We start from the raw sequence: 23524 nt of genomic DNA, 5'->3' as shown, positions 1-23524 counted from the left end.
TGATCATGAATCTCCATGCAGGGCCTGGGTATTGAACCTGGGTTTTCTGTTGTAGCAAGTGCTCTTCACCACTGAGTCATCTCTTTAGCACACTTTTTGCTTTTGGGAGGGGGTTCGAAACAGGGTTTCTCTGTGGCTTTGGAGACTGTCCTGGAACTAGCTCTTGTAGGCCAGGCTGGTCTTGAACTCACAGAGATCCACCTGCCTCTGCCTCCCAAGTGCTGGGATTAAAGGCGTGCGCCACCAATGCCTGGCAACATTATTGTTTTTGAAACAAGGCATCATGTAGCCCAGACTGGCTTCAAACTTGCTCTATACTGGAGGCTGACCTTGAGCTTCTGACCCTCTTTCCTCCCCACCTTCTAAGTGATTTTAGGTGATTTTTTTTTGTTTACCCAACTTTATTGTGTGGGTTCTATGAAAACATGTCATGGCCCACATGTGGAGGGCCACACACATGTCATGGCAGTCAGAAGACAAGTCTGTGGTGTTGGTTCTCTACTTCCACCTTTGTGTGAGTTCAAAGGATAGAACTCAGATATCAAGCTTGGTGCGTCTACCACTATGCTGAGCCATTATCACCTGCCCATTGTTGGTTTGGGATAAAAATCTCACACTATAGCACAGCCTAGCGTTGAATTTATGGCCATCATCCTGCCTCAACCTCAGGAGTGTTGGACGTGATGCAGCATGCTAATTCAGTGTGGGAGCCTTTACCTCCAAAGCACTGGCTTTACCCTCATGGCAGAGATGCAGTAACCAGGACTGGTTATTTATAGGGGCCAGTCTGGTGATGATATGAAGGACTAAGTTTGACACTTGTCTTGGGTCTCAATCTGGCTGAAGAATCATCAGAAAAATATTTCTCCCAGTTTTGAGGTTGTGAGACAGGTTTAATTCCTGTCCTCAGGAGGTGGAGGATCCAAAGTTCTAAGCCAGCTTGAACTATATGAGACCTTGTCTTAAAAAAATAAAGAGGTTACATATGTGTACTACTTCTACTTAGGTGCCCCAAAACATCAAACTAATGTGTATCTCTGTTTTCCCATTGTTGTTAAGGTCTATGTAGCCTACGCTGTCCTTAAACTTGCAAACTCTCTCACCCCAGGCTCCCAGATGCTGGAATTTCAGGCACAGTGGCAATGCCTGCTTACCACACCTTTTTGTCTTTGTCCTTTCCACCATATTGAATGCCTTTGTTGAATACTTCATATACCTTATCAGTTTCAAAAGTAAGCAAGCCTGCAAGGCTGGGGATATGGTGGGCTAGCTGGGTTCCATCTCCTTTCTCCTTCTTTACCATGCTTAACACCCAGGCTTGGCACAGTTACAGGCTGCCTGTCTGTATAAGTCACTGATTCTTCTCCTGGCTTCTCTGAACAGCAATTGGCAAGAAGTAGCAACACACAGAGCAATACCCCTCAGGGAAATAAATCCAGGGAAAGCACTGCAGCTCAGTTGATCCATGGCAGGTCTTTAAGAAGGTTCATTGCTTTTGCTTGTAGGTGGTTTCCCTCCAGACTCCCATTCTACCTAAAAATTCTGTTTGGCCCTCTGAAATCTGTTTCTTCTAGAATTGTTATTCCTCCTGGCCTGAGGGGGCCATATTCACTGTGCAGTCAAAAACAAGAGGAGACTCCATGCAAAGTTAAAAGCGCATCAAACACGCCTAGCATTTATTATAGTCACAAACCTACAGACCCCTCAGTAAACCCTCCTTGGGGCATGGCCCCAGCAATTTAAAGCTGAAGACCTTGGCTGTAGGTGGCAGAGATGGGGCTTTGTGGGGACTGGCTCTGAAACAGGGGTAGTTCCCCATATGGAAAATTGTGTGTGGGAGGCAGAGGTCAAGGCTGATCTAGTTTCTGAGTAGGAGGGCTCAATAAAAAAAATCACACAAACAAATGAGGGGTACAATATACCTTTGCTACCCTTCATCCAAGCTCCTGCCTTTTACGGGAGACTTTAGCCCCTTGGGCTGGAAAACAGCCTGGATGTGCCCTTCCTTTACCATTTTCTACAAGTTGCAGAGAAGTACTGGGGTAGTATTTTGGGGTGCCTAGACTGGGTCCACACTAATCTCTATCATCTCCCCAAACTGCCCCTCAAGACAGAAAAGGCAAGATCTCTCCTAGAGTGAAAATGTAAATTTCACTCTGAATCTAGATCTAGAAAGTAAATCCCTAAGATGTCAAAGTCTGTTCCCTTCCTCAAGAGCAGGGTCAGCACAGAGCATTCATAGCTCAGGTCCCAGGTTGGTCCCAGGTTAAGGCAGGGAATTTAGGAACCATTCCTTCCTGCTGAATGGAATGCTTGCATGGGATGTTGCTAAAATCAGGGCTGGGGCTGTGGTATCTACATGAGAGATCCTCTATACCTGAAATACCTGTGCTAGGCTTTTCTTATAGAGGGATGTGTCAGGGGAATGGGCTGGATCACACTCTTACTTCGGATCCTTGCCAGAGCAAGGCAGGGGTCATAGGGAAGGGATAGGCTTCAACCCTCCAGGGATGGGACACCATCATTTTTCTTTTTCTTCCTCCAATGCCAGGAAAAGCTGGGCTGGCAATTCCCAGAGAAGGAATGGAGTAGCATCCTGGCATCTCCTTTCCTTGGGAGACCTGTTTATAAGGGTCCCTAGTGGCCAGGGGCACCACCTTATCCCGCCTCCTTCCCATGCCTAGGCAGGAGTAGGGCCAGGGGAATGGCTGTGATTCTTAGGAGACGAACTGAGTGTTCCCAGCTCTCGCCTGCTTTTTCCCTCGGAAATACCTGTGCAGGGTGGTTCCTTTGGAAAAGGGGCAGGGCTCCACCTGATTCCTCCTCCTTGCCTATTACAGGGTTGGGGCCTAATTGCAACTCCTCCTCCCCCAGATTTCCTGGACAGGGCAGTCTCACAGGAGGGTAGGAAAAAAAGGTCTCATTTAGGCTTGTTCTCCTTCCCTGGGTGGGGAAGTCCAAGGGGAGGAGTGAGACCCAATCAGGACTCCTCCTCCATGCTGAAGCTGCTGCGACGGCTGCTGGCCTTGGACACAGCCGGGGATACTGAAGAAAGAAGGGGGTCAGAGGCAGCCCGCAGAGGGGACAGGGTACCCCCTGACAGTCCTCCCACCACCCCCTCCTCCTCCATCAGAATGTCCTCTAGCCCCAGGTGGAAGGGGTCCCCCAGGTCCCCCAAGTGGTCGCTGGGAAAGTGCAGGTCCAGAAGGGCATCCGAGGGTGGTGCTGGAGGCTGCTGCTGAGGTGCATTCTGGATAGGTCCCCCTGATACATGAAATGATGTCGTGCTTGGCCTGCCCTCCTCCTCAATGTCCAGCTGCTCTGGCTTGAGGCTGTCAGAGACGGAACTAGTGGCTAGGGAGAGCAGTCCTGGGGTAGGAGGTACTGGCAGACCATGGATCTGGGCCTGCAGTTCTAGCTCCTGCAAAAAGGAAGGAGTGGGTGAAAAATAAGATGGGGCTCAAAGTCCCTCATAGGTAGAGGAGTGTACTCTCTACTAGGCTACTAGGTTCCAATGCAGCCTCTGGCCCTCACTACTTGCAAAGCTTCATGTTTTAAAGTCTCTGAGCACCAGAGTCCCAGTCTGTAAAATGGTACAACGGTGGGTTATCTCACATGGCTGGTTTCTGTGAATTAAAATGAGTTAATGGGCATACAACTCTTGTTACAGTACATGAGAGGAGATAGGTGGCATGCACATTAGCAAATATTCATTACTACTATTTTTAAAAATTACTTAGAGACTTGACTTTCTCTTTCCTTTTTTTCCCCCCACACAGGGTCTCACTATGTAGTTCTGGGTGTTCTGGAACTCACTATGTAGACCAGGCTGGTCTTGAACTCACAAAGATCTACCTGTCTCTGCCTCCCTGTGGTTGTACCACCATGCACATCTGAGAAACTCTCTCTCCCTCTCCCTCTTTTGGTTTTTCTTTTTTTTTTTTTTCTTTTTCTTTTTTGGTTTTTCGAGACAGGATTTTTCTGGCTTTGGATGCTGTCCTGGAACTCTTCTGTAGACCAGGCTGGCCTCCAACTCACAGAGATCCGTGTGCCTCTGCCTCCTGAGTGCTGGGATTAGAGGTGTGTGCCACCACTACCCAGTCAAGAATTTCTTTTTTAAAAAAAGATTTTTCTTTTAAAAAAATAGTTATTATATATACAATGTTGTACCTGCATGTATGCCTGAATGCCAGAAGAGGGCACCAGACCTCATTACAGATGGTGTGAGCCACAATGTGGTTGCTGGGAATTGAACTCAGGACCTCTGGAAGAGCAGCCAGTGCTCTTATCCTCTGAGCCATCTCTCCAGCCCAAGATTTATTTTTCTATGTATGGGTGGTTTGCCTGCATGTATGTGCATCGTTTGTACAGTGCCTACGGAGGCCAGAAGGGCGTGTCAGATCCCCTGGAACTGTAGTTAAGAGATTGTTGTGAACAACCATGTAGATACTCAAAAAGCTCAGTCCTCTGGAAGAGCAGCCAGTGAACCACTAAATCATCTGTTTCTCATTACTATTTTTGTGTGTGTGCGTGTGTTTTTAGATAGGGTTTCTTTGTGTAGCTCTGGCTGTCCTGGAACTCACAGAGACCCACAGGCCTCTGCCTCCAGAGTACTGGGATTAAAGGTGTGCGCCACCACTCAGCTTCATTGCTAATTTTTTAAAGACAGGGTCTCAGTATATAGCTGTGGCTCTTGAACTCACAGACCCACTGGCCTCTGCCTCTTGAATGGCAGCTTTAAAGGTATGCACCGCCATGCCAGGTGTCCTTATTATTCTTATTAATGGTGTTCTAATTACTTATCATCTCCATCATCATTTGCATTGTGCTGCCTAAGGGGAAAACTGGCCAGTTCTTATTCTGCCTCCACCTGCTGGAAGTTGCAGTCACCCTCACCCTTTTCTCCCCCCAAACCTGAATTCGGAGCTGCAGACTTCGGTTGGCTTGCTCCAGGGATCGCTGCCGGCTCTCCAGGTCTTTGGAGCGTTGCTGTTCCTTTTGTAATTTGCGGATGTAATCCACAGATGCCTTCAGGATGGTGCCCTTGTTCCAGCGCATCTCCCTGTGGGGCCCAAGAGGGAGGAAAGACCGAGTGCTGCATATGAAGTTTCTCAGGGGTATTGTACCAGGCAGATGGAATACCTGACCATATGTCAGAACTTGAGGTAAACCAAAGGGTTAGAATGCTTACACAAACCCCTACGCTTGCAATCTTCCACCGGTGGCCATTATACCCCCAAACCTGGAAGCTCTCTTGTAACTTGAACCCTTCTGGCTCCTTCCCTGCCCCCACTATAGCCAAGGTTGGCCTCTTAGTGTTAACATAGGAAACTATTCTCATCTCAGACTCTGTACTTGGATACAAGCCTTCACCCAGATCACTCTCCCTCCACCATGTGCCCTCCTTATTCTTGCCCATCCATGCTCTCAGTGCTAGGGAAGATCGCACGTGGCAGGCACTGTGCTTAGCTATATGCACAGCTCCATGGTGAGGCTGTCTGTCTACTCAAGTGTTTCCTTGTCAGCCAAGGCCCGCTCAGTCCTACACTCCTCACAGCCAGCTTCACCTTTCCAACATCATCTTCTGGGATTTTTTTTAAAGTTTGATTGAGATCTACTTATTTTTATTTTGTGTATAGGTGTTTTGCCTGCATGTACGTGTGAATACCAATTGTGCCTGCCCATTGCCCATGGAGGCCAGAAAAGGGTATAAGATCCTCTGGGACTAGACTCATAGACACCATTTGGGTGCTGGGAATCAAACCCGGGTCTTCTGGAAAAGCAGTCTTCAGCCCCACTGTGTTCTTTCTGTTGTTTTGAGGCTAGCCTTAAACTGTAGATCCTCCTGCCTCACACTGCTGAGTGCTGGGGGGTGACAGGCCCTGTTCCCTTCTGTTGATTATGTTCTGCAACCCTCATTGGAAAGTACGTCGTGGATCTATTTGTCTTTTTTTTTCCCTTGGTTTTTTGAGACAGAGTTTCTCTGTGTAGCCCTGGCTGTGCTGGAACTCACTCTGTAGACCAGGCTGGCCTTGAACTCACGGAGATCTGCTTGTCTCTGCCTCCTGAGTGCTGGGATTAAAGGCGTGTGCCTGGCAGGATTCTACTTGTCTTAACTGTCTACTTGTCCCAAGTAAAGCATCAGATCCAAGAGGACAAGGGCCGTTTTCTTTTTTTCTTCCCTCTGGTATCCTCAGAGCCTAGCAGAGTACCTGGTGCAAAGCAAAGGCCCAATAACTAAATCTTGAGTAAGCAAAAGAAGTACTAAATGAATAGAACACTTGTGTTCCATAGGGTGCTGACCGGACAGACAAACTAACATCATGTAATTTATAGTCTGAGGGTCTACAATCCCTAAGAAAAGACAGAGAGCTCTTTCCTGGGGTGGTATTGCTTTTTTGGTGCAGAGTCTCACTCTGTAGCCCAGGATTGTCTAGACCTTACTATGTAGCCCAGGCTGGCCTTGAATTCTTGGCAATCCTCCTGCCCCAGCTCCCCAGTGCTGGGCTTACAGGTATGAGCCTCAGCATCTGGCTCAGAGAACTTTTGCCTGGGCAAGGCTATATGGCAGACACACCAAGGAACAACTTTCCTGGTCCAGGGTGCTTGTTCCACCTCCCATTGGCCTAGGGTCCCCAGCCCAGACTCACGGATCATTGGACTTGGGGATGAGGGTGCCCAGCTCTTTGATCCTATCGTTAATGTTGAATCGCCTGCGTCGTTCAACTTTCAAGAGAGGGGGAGAAAAAGAAAGAGTAGGACAGTCATCAATGGGTGAAGGAAGAAGGAGGAACAGGGGTGCTGGGAGGCTCCCCATGGAAGGCGGCCCTTGAAGCAAGGAGCACGGCAGGGCTGAGTGGCAGGTGGGCAAATGCGCCTGCTCTCGGGCTTACTTAGGTTGTGATTGTCTTTCTTCTGTCGCTCCTTCAAAAGGGCCTTTGCCTCGGTTTCTGGAAGAGAGTGAGGGTGGATATCAGGGCTTCTGGGTATAGGAAGCAGAGTCCCTGAAGATGCAGAGGTAGGGGCTAGTGGGAGAGGGACAGAAAGTGTGACTTTTTTAGAGACAGGGTCTTGCTTTGTTGTCCAGGCTGGCCTTGAACACCTGACTTGAAGCCATCCTCCTTTTCAGTCTCTAAATTAGCTGCAACTACAGAGTTTAGCCACAGAGCCAGACTTGGAGTGATTTTTTTTAAAGTAGACTTATTTTTATTTTCTGTGTATGGGTGCTTTGCCTTCATGTATGAATGCACTGCCTGGCACCCAAGGAAGTCAGAAGAGGGCACTGCATCCCCTGGAATTTGAGTTACAGATAATTGTGAGCCACCATGTGGATAGTGGAAATCAAACCCGGGTCCTCTGGGAGAGCAGCCAGTGCTCTTAACTGCTGACCCTGATGACGACAACGATAACAATGTCGATGATAATGATGACTACGATGACAACTTCAACAACTTCTTCCTTCCTTCCTTCCTTCCTTCCTTCCTTCCTTCCTTCCCTTCCTTTTCTTCCTTCTTCTTCTTCTTTCTTCTTCCTTCTTCTTTTTTTAAAAGACAGAGTCTCAATATATAGCTCATACTGGCCTTAAACCCTCCAAGTGCTGGGACCAAAATCATGCACCACCATTCCTGTTGACTGCTTTAAAAGATGTCTTGAGCCAGGCATGGTAGTTCATGCCTATAATCCCAGCATTGTGAAGGAGAGGCAGGAAGATTGCTCCAAGTTCAATGCCAGCCTGGGCTATATAGGGAGTTCCAGAGCTGGGCATTTGGGCATAGCTCTGTAATTTCAGCACTCAGGAGGCGGAGGCAAAAGGACTGCTGGGAACCTCAGGTCAACTTAGGCTACAGAGTGAATCTGTGTCTCAAAAAAAAATAAAATGTCTCTCTTTGCTATTTTTCTATGAAACCATGGTGGCACAGGCTTTCTGTTACATTCAAGATAAGAGGAAGTCAGAGAAAATGAGGTGAAAGTAGGACCAAGAGACAAATGAGGAAAAAAGCGGGGGGGGGGGGCAGTTGGCTTTATTTCTCTTCTCTGTGGTGCGTGGGATTGAACCTAGGGTCTTGCAGATGGTAAGCTACCCTGCCAGCCCCAGCCTCAACCTGTTTCTGAAAAGCTCAAACCTTCTCCCTAGAATCAGGTCTAGCTCCAGACCTAGCAGTGACAGGGCTTGGCTCAAGGGACAGGGTGGGGTACAGGGCCAAGACACTAGCACTTACCAGAAATCTCCCGTTTGATGTTAGGCAGCTCAGCAGGACAGGAATTGCTGACAGTGATGGCTGGTGTGGCCACTCCTTGGTTGCTGTACACATCAAGCAGGTTGCCAGACACAGGCAGCTGTGGACAGCAAAGGCATAGAGCCTCCTCACACTCAGGCTCCTGACCCTTGCACATTAAAAGGCAGAGCCCCCAGCAGGGTGGTGGCGGTGCATGCCTTTAATCCCAGCATGCCTTTAATCCCAGCACTCCAGGAGGCAGAGGCAGCCGGATCTCTGTGAGCTCCAGGTGAGGCCAGCCTGATCTACAGAGCAAGTTCCAGGACAGGCTCAAAGCTACACAGAGAAATCCTGTCTTGAAAAACCAAAAAGAAGTCAGAACCCCCTAATGCAAGGACTGGGAATTCCAGAGGATCCATTCTTCTTCAGGGAAGTTTCACATGGTACTTAACAGTGGGAACAGAACCAAGTGAACTTTCTCTGGTTTGTGGGAACTTGGCTCCACCCACCCAGTCCCTCAAATGCCTCAGTGGCCTCTGAAGCTCTACTCCAAAACAACTCTAGGACTGGCTCAGAGAAGAAAAATGCTGGAAAATCACAGCGCTCAGGTCTCTGTCAGTTCTGATCTGACATTCCAGGCCATTAGCTGCTTCCAGCACAGCATTCCAATCCGGCATTCTTGGAACACTCTAACTCAATCTGTTCAGACCTTGGTAAATTATCATGGCAACATGCCACCCCAAATCTGGCTTTCTGGACAGTTCCAACCGAATCCCCAATCTTAAGTATGATCACTACCTTTAAAACCACGAGCTCCTACTGGTCATTTACCAAGGTCTTGACTCTATGTCCACCCACACATTCTGATATCCCGGGTGGTCTAGTCTAACTATTTCAGAACTAGTGCTGCCTTTATACCAGCCTAGTGTTTGTCTTTCCCTCTTACTAGGCTAGCGACAGTCTGGTGCAACACACTCGGATAGAAGTGTACCCAGTCCTGACCCTGATGAGCGGTCATAGAATGAAACCCCTTTGAGGCTTTCAGATCTAGCTCGGAACCTCTAGTTGTGTCCAAAGCAGTGAAAAGTTATGAACATGTGGAACTCTTTGTGTGTGTGGTACTGAGGACAGAACCTAGGACCTCACCACAAGGTAGGCAAGCACTCTACTCAGCTACATCCTCAGCCCTGAACCATTACCATTGTTATACAAGGTTCTATCCTCTTGGTATGTTGGGGAAAGCTATGAGATTCTTTGAATGTTGCAGAATCAGATTGTTATAATGGAAGATCTATTGCTCTGGAAAGTTTTGTTCATTTTACAAGGATCCAGCCTCTTGGCCCAATTCATTGCAAGGGACTTGCTACATTCCAAATAGTACAAGGCCCAACCACTTGTTTTAACCCAAGCCTTTTAGTTCCAATTACTACAAAGTAGTATTGAATCCATTGTGACACTCAAAACTGCTACATGATTCCCACTTGTTGGTACTTAGAAGAGCACAGCCCAAGTGCCAGGTAATAGTATGTCTATCAACTCCCCATACTGTATGTATCTAACTCTACCAGGGTCGCCTCTCCATGAAGTCCAACAAAGACCCAAGGGCAGTGGTGGGCCTAAGCCCCATTCTCAATATAAGGCCCTTCTCTCTATCTTAGTATAATGCATGGCAGGGGTCGCTCATATACACACAGCCAGTGCAGGTGTGGTCTTAGTGACAGAAGAATGCCATAACTTTTAGACCACCTCCCTTCTTAGGGCCTCACCGTGCTGGGGAGCTGCAGCCCTGCAGTGCCTCCAGGAAGATAGCTGAGCATCTCATCGTTGTAACTGGACTCTAGGCTGATGATCTCATCAATGACATCATCAATCTGGGGAAAAAGTAAATACTGTACAGGGTTAGAAGAATTGGGAGGGGTGTCTGGGGGTGAGAGTAGCTTAATGGTAGAGTGCTGGCCTAGCATGTGCAAAGGCCCTGGGTTCTGTTCCCAGAACCCAGCATTCACATTCACACACACACACACACACACACACACACACACACACACACACACCCAATAATAAAACTGGACAAAGGGCACAAGGGAAGGTTATCTACAGACTCTTACCTCCTTCTCTGAGCTGGATCCAATGGTGAGCAGCGCCATGGGGCTGTTAGGAGCACTGCCTGTAGGGCCAGTGGCATGGGCAGTTTCAGGGGCAGGAAGTGGCTGGGCACTGGCAGGCCCCGGTGGTGGGGTGAGGGCCTGGGAAGCCAGCTTGGGCCCAAGTGTGGTAGACAAGTACTGTTTCACCTGCTGCCGGCGAGCTTGCTGCAGGTGGTAGCGTGTGGGGTTCTCCAGGTGTGTCTGAACCTGTCAAATAAAAGGGGAGGGGCACAAAAGAGCTCAGAGGAATAGCTAAGCCCTGGCCTGGCTGTATAGCTCAACAATTTTTAGGCTCATGTGGACAAACTAGGCCTGGAATTTGAGAACATCTCAAAAATATTAGTGAATCTGCCAAGACCCTAAACTTCTTTTCCCAGAAGTCCTTAAGAACTCCAAATTCCACCCAGGCTAATAAGTTCTCTCAGTTTCTATATCACCCAGTAAGAGACCTCAGAGCTCCCTAATAAGTATCTGATACCATGCAACATAACCAGGAACTAAGTATACCACGTATGCCTTCCCTATGTATCTGCACAGGTTCGGAAGAAACCTAAGAGACCATCAATACATGGGGTTCAAGCACAGACCATTTAAACACTATCATGACCTGCTCTTAGAACCACATGGACCCTGTCCAAAAGCCACTGTGACCCCAGGACCATTTCTTAGTCACTGACTCCCAGAGCTTCCTGATCTGTCCTTACCTTGAGCACCTCCCTGGGCACCTGAGCAGGGGGTGGACGACCCAGTGTGTGGCCACCAGCAGAGACGCCAATCACAGAGATGGCTGGTGAGGCAGGTGCAGGATTGGGGAAGGGAGCAGCTGCTGCCTGTTCCCGTCGCTCACGCCTCTCCTGCTCCTGTGCCTGGGCCCGCATCAGCTGCTGACGCAGCAAGACCCGCGATGAAGATGATGATGACATGGCAGGGGTCCTGGAGCCCCCTGCAGAAGACGATGCAGAGAGTGTAGCTGGGGTGGTTGGTGTGGCCTGCAGAGATATTGGGAGGCTGCGGAATGGGAAATATGGGACCATACGTAAGCTAGACGTTTCTTTCCAAGCCTAAGGATCAGACTGTGCTGGATTACATCCAGAAACGGACTTGTTCTCTGTGTTCCCAGAGCACAATGTGTGGGTGGGAGACATAGGTATCAGGCCTGGCTGTGGACCTCAGGAGGCGCTGGGACCAGACACACTTCCATCACTCAAGAGGTCTGGCCAATTCCTCCAGGGAAAATAGACTGTAGCCCTCGGCCTTAATGGTGAGGGCTCCTCAGTTGGAGTAGGTTCACAGAGTGAGTGCAGAAGCTAGGCTCTAATAAAAGGAGTGTTTCTTACTAAAAAGGTGAGTTCAAGTGACACTGGCTGAAGCGGGGTAACGTGCTAAACCTAATCTGGAGCTCAGGCATCAGGCTCCAGGAACCCAGACTCCATTTCCTCCCTGCCCAGGGTTCTGCTGCCAGGAGCTAGTCAGTTTTGAAAATCTGGGAGGTTTCACAATCCTCTTCCTGCCCCTCTTCCAGGTCCCCTCCCCTCTCTTAGAGCCCAGGCCGATGACTCAGCACATTTAGGCTTCCACCCACCAGCCTGGGCGCTCAAGAGCTGAGGGAGGGTGGGTTTTCCAGGTGTGAGGAGGGCTAAACAGGGGCTGCACAGACCTACCCACAGGAGGGCGGGAGTTTAGGAAGACCACGCCCATCCAAGCAGCCAGGCCCGTAGGAAGCTTTGTGTATGAATTCGAGTTCAGGAGACAAGCAAGGTAGGGTAGGCTAAGGGCAGGCCAGAGACGCACTGACTTGTCCACCTGCTCTCCTCCTTCGTGCCTCTAATTTCCGCACTGGGAAAATATACACTACTGAGGAGGGGAGAATGGGCTGGGTGGGCTCAGTGGGGAGGAGGACTGAGAGAAGGGTCGGTTAAGCCAGGCCTACCTGGAGCGGAGGGGTAGAGGTTGGCTTTTGAGCTCGTAGAAGCTGTCAGGATCAAGGATGTTTTCTAATTCGATGTCAGCAACAATCCCGGATTCCGGAAGCAAAGAATTCAGGCTGAGGGTGGGAGGGAGGAAGGAGTGATCAGTGACTGCCGGGAGCTCTTAATACCCTCCCTTCCCCAGACACCCAGGCGGGCTCTCAAACACACAAGGGCACTGCCACGAAGTCCCATATCCTTTCCCTCTTCCTACTTCTTACTGCTACCCATAGGCCCTTAAGGGTCAGAACAATAAAAATGCTTGGATCCCAACTCTCTCGCTCCAGCAATCACAACCTGGGTTTAAGGGGGGGGGGAACAAGAGGACTTTGGGAATGACAATTCACTTTGTATAAGGACTTCAGGCTTTGCATTCAGAGTTCTCCCAGCCCCCACACCCCCTACTGTTTTGCCGACAGCTGAATGTGAACCCCTGTCTGTATACATGCACACAGAGCAAGTAAGGGCACCCCTCGCCTAAGAGTCCATTGTAACACAAACTGAATGCATCACAAAGAACTGGGCGCCCTCCTTTACTTTGCATCGGGAGTTACCACTTTGCAAAGGAGTTCTTCCAGCCCCAGCCAGAGTTCATAGGCCGCTGATCCCTATCCAAATACAAGAATGGAAATAGGAAAGGCTCCCCTCACTCCACCAGTGAGCATCTTCAAAGAGAATTTGAGTGTACGATCTGCCTTGCACGAGGAACATCATTCTTAGCTAGAAGAAACTGCCCAGCCTCCTCCTACTTTTTAGATAGATCAAAACACACACCCGTTTTCAGTATCAACATCCACTGGCACACAAAACAAGCTGTATCTCAAATGAAGGAAGAAGGCTGAGGTCAGCCTAGACTATATAGGGAGGCTTCATCTCAAAAAAAAAAAAAAAAACCCACAGGAGCTGGGGTTTGCCTACCATGTAAGAGCCCTGAGTTCCACCCACAGTGCCGCAACAAAGCAATATACATCTCCCCCATTTAATTGTGCTCACTACTGTGATGATCTAGGAATTTAAGATGGTTCTGCTCAGTCCTCCCTGCTAAGAATAAAGGACCCTAGTGTCCGGGCCAAAAACATCCATTCAAGTTAATATGTATCCTTGCTGAAAGTGTATAGGTCAGCGGTGCAGCACTCGCCTACCAAGTGTGAAGCCCCGGGTTCCATCCACCGCATCCCCAATAACATGCACCCTTGAGTTTAGTCAAGTTTAGAATCCACAAAGATTGTGACTTTGGTAAGAAGTCTCTCCCCTGCCCAACAATGGTCTTCCTTCCCCTCCTTGCCCACAGATGGGGCTCTAAAACCACCCAGGAAGTTGGGAAGAGGAAGCTCTGAGAGTAGCTAAGTTCAGCACAATCCCAGGCAGAAAGAAGGCAGCCCCCTCCCATACTCACACACCACACTGCACATAAGTTGGAAAAATGGGTATTGGGGAGGGCAAGGTTGTGTGGACAAGAAGGGCTGGAGTTTCAAAGCGAGGCTGATGGAAGAGGATGAGAAGAGAGACGGAGGACCCACCCAGACAGGCATGGTGCAATCGGTACTCACTCCAGCTCTAGAGACTGATTCAAGATTACACCCGGGAACTGAGAGACCGGCTGGGAGGGCGAAATAAAAGGAAGAGGGGGTGTGTGGGTAGGGAGTGGGCAGGGCTGGCTGAGAGGCTAGGGTGAGTGGCAGCAGAAACAAGACCCTCCTCTGGGTTCCCAAATAAGGTTAGAGGCCTCCCCCTTTCTTCGGTAAGAGTGAAGTATCTATCCAGTCTCCCCTGCCGCCTCGCGTTTAATCTCTTACTCGAATAAGCAAGAGGGGTTTCTACTATCCGGCATTTCTATACAGACTGGGCGGGCGGGCGAGGGGGGGCGCGGGACCAGGACGAAGCAGTGAATCGACTGGGCCGATCAAGTAGTTGCTTCGCTCGATTACACACACACACACACACACACACACACACACACACACACACACACACACACGCGGCATATCTAAGACCTCCACCTAACTCCTCCAGATTCATGTTATTCCCAAACACAGCACCGACTACTGAGAGTCACTAAGTGTCCCAAATAGCACCTCTGCCTCCACGGATCTTTTCTCTCACACTGAAGGAAAAAGATGCCGGGATTTCCTTAAAATCAGTGCCTCACCTAACAGTGTACCCTCCAATTCATCCCTCTGACCGGCTCAACAATTCCAAATTCAGCTTCTGTTTCCCAAGTTTAGCTGCCTCAGACCAGTTTCTGTATACTCCACAATCTGCCTCGTTACACCCAGTCAAGAGCCCCCAAATATGACGGAGCCCTCCTCAACGCACTCCCACTACTTTTAAGCTTCAATCTAAGCCGGTCAGTACCAGATTTCTGAGGTGCCCACCCAAGATGGGCACCCCGACGTCCTTCAAGCCTAGGCCAAGAGTCTCCAGTCCCAGTCCGGGGTCCCCAATGTCCTGAGATAAGTCCCCAGGGAACCTCAGTTGTCACTCCCGGCCCCAGGTGGCCCCGCACCTGAGCAGCTGGGCCGAGTCGGCCGGCCTGCGCTCTTCCAACAGCACGAACACGGCTCGAGGGCCCTCCACGCTGGCCTCTACGCCGTCCCGAGCTGGCTCGGCTGCATGAGACATGACGCCCGGCCCCGGGCGAGCCCTGCCAGGCCGGTCGGGCCTTGGCCCGGTCCCCCTAACAAAATAAGAGTCCCCCTCCCCCCGCTCGCCACTGCCTCCTCCGTTAAGCCATGGAGCTAGCTCTGCGCGGGCGGGCGGCGTCGGGAAGATGGGATGGGCCGTGAGTCATCACCCGCCCTGAACGGACCGACACCCCCCCAATCTAACCCTGGACGACCGCTTGCCTCCCCCTCGTCCTCTTCCCCCTCCTCCCTGGACTGGGGAAACTCCACAGGAAGTGACCGCACGGGGGATGGAAGTCTAGTTGGGCCATACCTCCTGAGCAAGGCAGCCAATTGCTAGTGGGAGATTCGAGGGCCCGCCCTAAGCCACGACTTCGAGGCGTAGGGAACACCGGGTTTGCACCGCCCTTCGGAGAAGGGAGTCCTTAGGCCACGCCCTCGGCGACGAAAGCAAATAGGCGAGGAGTGATTTGCTTGAGCCACGCCTTCATTTTTGCGTAGCTTCCTGAGCCACACCCCCCTCAAATTATCCACACCATCCCTACACCTCCCCAGCCCCAACCCCCATCCCCAGCAAGATACTAAACTAAATCTTGGGTCTTCTGCACCTGCTTGGAAAGTCTGCACGCCAAGCTTTTAACGGAACCGCGCCGGCTCTTACCCAGGGTCATCCCAGACCGAACTCCAACTTCTTTGTACCCCTGTCTTCTCAAGCCACTATGTAACTGAGGCAGAAACAAGACCAGTCCTTGAAGATGGTGCTGAAGCCTTACCCTTTCGGTGCCTGCAGTCCAGCCACGGAGCTGGTCCTCCTGAGAAAGCTCAGCCTATTTTGTTATCTAAAGTATTTTTTGTACTATGATCACTGTACTATGCAGTAGACGGTTAATGAAGCTTTTGACAGATGGATGAATGAGTGGACCGATACTAATTAGATCTGGTTTCCGGTGAATGACTTCTGTAATCATAACGAACTATTTCAATAATGCAGGGGACCTGCTCTACTCTGTGCCTCCACTTTCCTACCCTGTTAATAGGGGCCATAATGTGTGTCAGCACAGTTATGAGGATTAGGGATAAATAATGAAAAAGACTGGCCTGCTGTTTTGCATACAATAATTTCTCCAAAATTAATTGATTCACTCACTTGTTCACTTATTCAGCATTTAGGAGGTGCCTGTGTGGGACAGATAATTACAAGGTAGCATGGACACAGCCACAGTGGTCTCATCCATACTATCAGTTACACAAAACACCCGAGTCCATCTTACTCCTTCCCAACATCCCAAGAATATCAGTTGGATTGTGAGAACACTAAAGTGGTTGTGGGAGTAGTCTGTAATCACAGTACCAGGAAATTGAAAGCCAGGAGAATCATGCTCAAGGTCATGCTTAGCTACACTGGTCTGGAGATACAAGCAATCTGTTCTCAAAGAAAAAGACAAGAAAGTTCACAGGACTTGCAATTCCTGATATTGATAATCTTATTTCACAGTGCTTCACTTGGTTTTAAAACTTGTACATTTCTGCACACACACACAAAACCATCTCACAATGGGGACCCTCTCCAGAAGAAAGATTACAGTGTTACGTTATTTTTGAAGATTTTGTTTGGTTTGGATTTGTTTGAGACAGGATCCACTTTTGTAGCCCTAACTGGCATAGAACTCACTATGTAAAGCACATTGGCCTTGAATTCACAGAAATCTGACTGCCTCTTACTCTCCAGAGCCCGGATTGAAGGGCAAGAACCACTACCACCACTACTTCAGGCTACTCTTTTTAAAAAGAAAATATTTATTTAGGGTGTGTGTGTGTGTGTGCCTTACATGTATGTATGTAAACCATGTACACGCAAAGGCCATTGGAGGTCAGAAGAGGGCACTGGATGCCCTGAAATTGGAGTTGCAGACGGTGGTTACCCTTCATGTGGATACTGACAATCAGAACCTAGTAAGGTGGTGGTGATGCACTCCTTTATTCCCAGCACTCCAGAAGCAGAGAGAGGTGGATCTCTGTGAGTTCAAGGCCAGTCTGGTCTACACAGCAAGATCCAGGACAGGCTCCAAAACTACAGGGAAACCCTGCCTTGAAAAACAAAAACAAGCCAGGCATTGGTGGCGCATGCCTTTAATCCCAGCACTCAGGAGGCAGAGGCAGGTGGATCTCTGTGAGTTTGAGGCCAGCCTGGTCTACAGAGTGAGTTCCAGGACAGCCTCCAAAGCTACACAGAGAAACCCTGTCTCGAAAAACCAAAAAAAAAAAAAGAAAGAAAGAAAGAAAAGAAAGGAAAAAAACAAAACAACAAAAACAAACAGCCAGGCAGTGGTGGCACAGACTCCAAAGCTACAGAGAAACCCTGTCTCGAAAAAACAAAACAAAACAAAAATCAGAACCTGGGTACTCTATATGAGCAGCAATTGTTCCTAACCACTGATTGATTTCTCTATCCTTTATTATTCTGTTATGTATATTTTATATGTATGAGTGTTTTCCCTTCATATGGGTATATGCACCCTGAGCATGCCTGGTGTTAGGACCTCTGGAAGAGCAACCATATTCTTAACTGCTGAGCGGTCTTCTCCAGCACCAAGAAGAGACATTGTAACATTGTTATTTTTTGGTCTTTTGACACAGGGTTTCTTTGTGCAGCACTGGCTGTCCTGGAATTAACTCTGTAGACCAGGTTGGTCTCGACTCACAGAGATCAGCTTGCCTCTGCCTCCCCAGTGCTGGGACTTAAGCATGGGTCACCATGTCTCTCTAGAACAGTAGGATGAAGAAACATGGGGCCTTGTGTGCAATGGCTGCAAACGGCAGCTTCCTTGGTGTAGCCTGTTGCCTGTGTACATGTAGCCTGTTGCCTGTGTGGGTTGCCCTAAGGGAACTTGGAGACAATTTCCCAGTGTATATTCATGTTTCTGATCTCAATGGCTATCTCCAGACTAGGATCCAGGCATGTGTATGTGGGTGCTTTTGGGAAGCTCCAGGTTATCAAGCTACATAATAGGGAATATAAGATTGAGGCTCTACATAGAGTCAAGTTCCCTTGTTGCCAGAAGATCCACACCTTGAATAAGTAGGCCTTCTGTGTTTAATGCAGATGAATTTGAAAACATGCTAGCTGAGAAAATTCCTGATGTCTATGAGGTAAAATATACCCCCCAATCATGGTCCCCTGGACAAGTGGAGAGCCTTGCACTCATGAGTTTCAGCTGTGCACTCCCACAACTCACGGAAGTTTTGTTCAGTAATAAATATCACACCCTATCTGGGAAAAGAATAGAATATTGCCACGCATTGATGGCACAGGCCTTTAATCCCAGCACTTGGGAGTCAGATGCATCTCTAAATTTGAGGCTAGCCTGGACTTACTAGAGTAAGTTCCAGGACAGCCAGGGTTACACAGAGAAACCCTGACTTAAAAAACCAAAAGATATAAACTAAAGCAGCAATAGTTGATACCGATTGGTCCTCCTCTTGACAATTTCCCTGTATTTTTATGTGCAATGGTGTTTTGTCTGCATGTATGTCTGTGTGAGGATGTTGGATCCTCTGGAACTGGAGTTACAGACAGTTGTGAGTTGCCATGTGGTTGCTGGGGATTGAACCCGGGTCCCCTGGAACAGCAGCCAGTGCTCTTAACTGCTGAGCCATCTCTCCAGCCCCACTTTCCCTATATTCATTCATTTTCATACTTACACTAAAATTCTTAGATGGGTTCTAAACATTATCTTATCTTACCATATATAAATATATAATCGCAAGGTGCAGCAAGGTGAGGTCACTTGCCCTGAGGTTACCCAGTTCATCAAACCTGGCATTTGAGCATTCTCCCCCTGCCTGTCTTCCAGTCTTTCCATAGATCTCTTTATACTGTGCCCAGATAGAAAACACCAATCTGGCCTGGCAGTGGTGGCACACACCTTTAGTCCCAGCACTCGGGAAGCAGAGGCAGGTGATCTCTGTGAGTTCGAGGCCAGCCTGGTCTACAAAGTGAGTTCCAGGATGGCCAGGGCACCCCAAGATGACAGTAGGTATTTATGGTAGAGTTGTAAGATAACTGAAGATTATAGAAACTGCCTTCCCAAACTTACTCTTGTCCTAACCCACTAACGTTCTCTTCTTTTTCTTTCCTTCCTTTATGTCTTTTTTTGAAACAGGCTCTCACTTTGTATACCTGGAAGGCCTGGAATTTGGTAAGTACACTACCAGGCTGTCCTTGAACTCATAAGAGATCCACCTGCTTCTGCCTCCCCAGTGGTTGTGATTAGAGGTGTGTGCCATCACACTCTTCACCTTTTGAAAAAACATTTATTTGTGTGTGTGTTTTATATGTTTGTGTATGCATCATATAGAGGTCAGAGAACAACTTGAAGGAGTCAGTTATCTCCTACCTTTATATGGGTTTGGGGCATTTAAATCAGGTCTTCAGTCTTGGTGGCAAGAACTGTTACCTACTGAGCCACCCACTGGGCCTCATGAATGTTATATAACAATGAGAGAGGGTAGGGGGAAGGCTGGAGGGATGGCTCAGCGGTTAAGAGCACTGACTGCTCTTCCAAGAGGTCCTGAGTTCAATTCCCAGCAACTACATGGTGGCTCACAACCACCTTGAATGGGATCTGGTGCCCTCTGCTGACAGCAGGCAGAAGACATAATGAATAAATAAAATCTTTTAAAAAATGAGAGAGCGAGCAAGAGTGGGAGCAAACATGAGAGCTAGACCAAGGAGTGGGTGTGAGAGCTTGAGAAGGACTTTGTAGATGTGATTAAATCAGAGGGTTATCTATCTATCTATCTATCTATCTATCTATCTATCTGAGGTTCTCACTGCATAACTCTGGTTGGAACTCTCTATGTAGACCAGGCTGGCCTCAAACTCATGGAGATCCACTTACCTTTGCCTCTCCAGTATGAGATTGAAGGCGTGCACTCCTACAGCTGGTTTCGAAAAATCAGGGTCTTGCCGGGCGTTGGTGGCACATGCCTTTAATCCCAGCACTCAGGAGGCAGAGGCAGGCGGATCTCTGTGAGTTCGAGGCCAGCCTGGTCTCCAGAGCGAGTGCCAGGATAGGCTCCAAAGCTACACAGAGAAACCGTGTCTTGAAAAACAAAAACAAAAACAAAAAACAAAAAAAGAAAGAAAGAAAGAAAAAAATCAGGGCCTTGCTGTGTTATCAGGGCTGGCTTCAAAGTCCCATGCTTAAGTGATCTATAACATCAGTCTCCATCAATCTTCTGAGTAGCTAGGATTCCAGGCATACATTAGCACTGTTAGTTTCTAAATTAAAGATTTTGAAATGGGGACATTATTCTGGATTATCCAAGTCGACCCTAATTGTAACCACAAGTGTTTTTGTTTGCTTGTTTGTTTATGACACAGGGTTTCTCTGTGTAACTGTCCTGGCTGTCCTGGAACTCACTCGGTAGACCAGGCTGGCCTTGAACTCACAGAGATTCGCCTGTCTCTGCCTCCTGAGTGCTGGGATTAAAAGTGTGTGCAATAACGATCCAGCTACAAGTGTTTTTATGAAAGGTAGGTGAAGTATATCTGACTGACAGACAGAGAGGAAGTAATGTGACAGTGGGAACAGAGATTGGGGTGAGATGGCTATAAGCCAAGGAAAGCCAGCAGCAGAAGAGACAAAGACTGCATTTTTTTCTTAGAGACACCTTGATTTTGGCTTGGTGAAACTGATTTTAGACTTCTACTTCCCAGAACTGTGAAAGAATAGATTCCCAAACTTCTGTCAACTTGACCCACCAAGTTAATGATGATGAGTTACAACACTGAAGCCTTTGGGGTGGAACTGGAGGTTATTGTGGGGCACTTAGATATGCTTGAGAATTACTGGTGGCAATTTAAGGGCATAATTGGGGACTACTGGAAAGTACTTGGGTGTTGTTGGAACTATCAAAGGGCCATGGGGTCACTGGAGAATGGTTTGAGTATAGTTAGGAGATTGGGACTATAAATGGGGAATGTTTGCAAGTAGCACTAAGGGATACTGAGTGGCAATTTTAGGGTATAGTTGAGAATTCTTGAGGCATGATGTAGATGGTACAGTTGAGGGTTTTCAATTTGTGCCTGTGTGTGTACTCTTTTTGTTTGTTTGTTTGTTTTGTTTTTCGAGACAGGGTTTCTCTGTGTAGGTTTGGAGCCTATCCTGGCACTCGCTCCAGAGACCAGGCTGGCCTCCAACTCACAGAGATCCGCCTGCCTCTGCCTCCCGAGTGCGGGGATTAAAGGCCTGCTCCACCAACGCCCGGCCTCAACGTCATTTTTAGCCACACGGTAAGTTTGAGACCAGCCTAAGCTACATGAGACCCTATCTCAAAATAGAGACAGAGGGAGGAGAAGAGAGGAGAGGCACACACCTTTAGTTCCAGTACTCTGAGGCAGAAGCCAGCCTGATCTACATAGTTCCAGGACAGCCAATGCTACGGGGGTGGGGGGTGGGGAACTGGGGGGGTCAGGGGGAGCCCTGACTTTAAAAAAAGAGAAGCTGGGTAATTGTGGTGTACACCTTTAATCCCAGCACTTAGGAGGCAGAGGCAGGAGGATCTCTGTGAGTTCGAAACCAGCCTGGTCCACAGAATGAGTTCCAGGACAGCCTGAGCTACAGAGAGGGACCCTGTCCCAAAAAAAAAAGGAAAGAAAGAAAAAAGGAGAAGGAAGGCAGGCAGGCAGTAAGGAATGTTGGAAGTAAAGCACAGAGAGACAGGGAACAGACACACCCATACAGAGAGGAGGGAGAGAGACAGGGAGGGGGAGAGACAGAGAGAGAGGGGGTAGGGAGAAGAGAGAGGGGCAAGACAAGTTAGGCATGCAACATGAAAATCCTTACAGAGCAGTATAGTTTGGGGTTTGCAGTTTGTGGATGTAATTGTGAGACAAAGGACGGGGAGTTAGGGAGCATTTATAGGCAGAGTTGGGGCTCTAGGGGAATTTTAGAGGTGAGGTTTGCAATTATTGAAAAGTAGTTTGGAATCAATGACGTAAAGTATTGTTTAATCCCAGCACTCGGGAGGCAGAGGCAGGCAGATCCCTGTGAGTTCGAGACCAGCCTAGTCTACAGAGCTAGTTCTGGGACAGCCTCCAAAGCCACAGAGAAACCCTGTCTCGAAAAACAACAACAATAAAAGGCATTTGGGAATGTTTTTAGAAGTTTTTCTTTTTGTCTTTGTTTTTAGGTTTTTTTTAACATTAAAAAAAAAACAAACCTCTGTGCTCGAGAGAGCGACAGTCGTGGAGTACAGATGACAACTTGTGGAATGTAGTTGGTTTTCTTCCCACTATATGGGCTCCAGGGATAGAATACAAGTCAGGATTGGTGGCAAATGGCTCCACTCTCTAAGCAATCTTTCTGAGTCACCTTCTTTTGATCTTTTAGGTCAGGGTTTCTCAACCTTCCTAATGGTGGGACCCTTTAATACATTTAGTTTCTCATGTTGTGGTGACCTCCAACCATAGAATTATTTTGTTGCTACTTCATAACTGCAATTTTGCTACAGTATAAATTGTAACATGGGGCTGGAGAGATGGCTCAGAGGTTAAGAGCACTGGCTGCCCTTCCAGAGGTCCTGAGTTCAATTCCCCGCAACCACATGGTGGCTCACAACCATCTGTCAAGATCTGGTGCCCTCTTCTGGCCTGCAGGCATACTTGCAGGCAGAATACTATACTTAATAAGTAAATAAATTTTTGAAAAAAAGGAAATTGTAACATAAAGATCTGGTATACAGGATATCTGATATGGGACCCAAAGGGCTCAAGGCCCACAGGCTTAGAAACATTGTTTTAGATCAAGGTCTCAATTGCCTAGCCTGTTTCAAACTTGGTATGTAGCCAATGATCACCTTGAACTCCTGATTCCTCTGCCTCTGCCTTCCAAATGCTAGAGTTACAGACATGTTCTGCTATGCCCCACTCCTTTAAAAAAGGAGATATAGAATTTCATTGCCTTTTCCAGGCTGGCCTCAAACTCCTGGGCTTAAGGATCTTCCTAAGTAGATGTGAGGATCTTCCTAAGTAGTTGTGAGTATCATATATTGTGCTTTCATGAATGTTGATAAAGGGAGGTTTAAGAGTGCAGTGGGTCATGGGAGGTACTTTGGAGTAAAGATGAGGCTGTGGGAGGGTAGCTTAATAATGACTGGGGATTAATGGAGTTGATTGGGGGTATAGCCTAGGGTTGATGAGTATGGTTTGGGGTGCTGTTCAGAAATCTGTTTTGAAGTTTGGATTTCAAGGAGCTATTCTGATTTGTAGTTAGAAGCTAATAGTGAGTGATTTGGGGAACAATTAATAGATCATTGTCTAGGCCAATATTCAGCAATAAAAAGCATAGACTACTTGTTCCATGCTACAATATGTACAAATCTTTTTGTTTGTTTGTTTATTTGTTTGTTTGCTTTTTGAGACAGGGTTTCTCTGTGTAGCTTTGGAGGCTGTCCCGGAACTTGCTCTGTAGACCAGGCTGGTCTCGAACTCACAGAGCTCCGCCGGCCTCTGCCTCTGGAGTGCTGGGATTAAAGGCATGTACCACTACTGCCCAGCTTTATGT

At 48.2% G+C, this 23524-nt stretch overlaps 1 protein-coding gene and 1 pseudogene across 10 annotated transcripts; one reads left to right on the top strand and one right to left on the bottom strand.

Moving 5' to 3' along the window:
* Positions 1 to 1643: 1643 nt before the first annotated feature.
* Positions 1644 to 15147, bottom strand: Tfe3 (transcription factor binding to IGHM enhancer 3). Of its 10 annotated transcripts, none has more exons than XM_027433226.2 (10): positions 14837 to 15146; positions 12294 to 12407; positions 11068 to 11371; positions 10325 to 10570; positions 9983 to 10105; positions 8220 to 8337; positions 6894 to 6950; positions 6651 to 6726; positions 4915 to 5062; positions 1644 to 3421 (listed from the first exon to the last, which is right to left on the bottom strand). In XM_027433226.2, exons 1-10 carry the CDS (start codon positions 14950 to 14952, stop codon positions 2981 to 2983), a joined length of 1743 nt encoding a protein of 580 aa, XP_027289027.1. In that variant the 5' UTR covers positions 14953 to 15146; the 3' UTR covers positions 1644 to 2980. The 10 variants fall into 10 exon arrangements, with proteins under 10 accessions (XP_027289027.1, XP_027289028.1, XP_035306128.1 ...); XM_027433227.2 differs by having other exon boundaries at positions 9983 to 10087; positions 14837 to 15143; XM_035450237.1 differs by having other exon boundaries at positions 11068 to 11352; positions 14837 to 14855.
* Positions 15148 to 17683: 2536 nt separating this feature from the next.
* LOC113837766 lies at positions 17684 to 17854 on the top strand (annotated as a pseudogene).
* The last annotated feature ends 5670 nt before the right edge of the window (positions 17855 to 23524 follow it).

This window comes from Cricetulus griseus, chromosome X (assembly GCF_003668045.3).
Source record: "Cricetulus griseus strain 17A/GY chromosome X, alternate assembly CriGri-PICRH-1.0, whole genome shotgun sequence".
In the NCBI taxonomy this organism is placed as follows: Eukaryota; Metazoa; Chordata; class Mammalia; order Rodentia; family Cricetidae; genus Cricetulus; species Cricetulus griseus.
The sequence above is the reverse complement of the archived record's forward strand: the minus strand, read 5'-3'. Positions and strand labels throughout refer to the sequence as shown.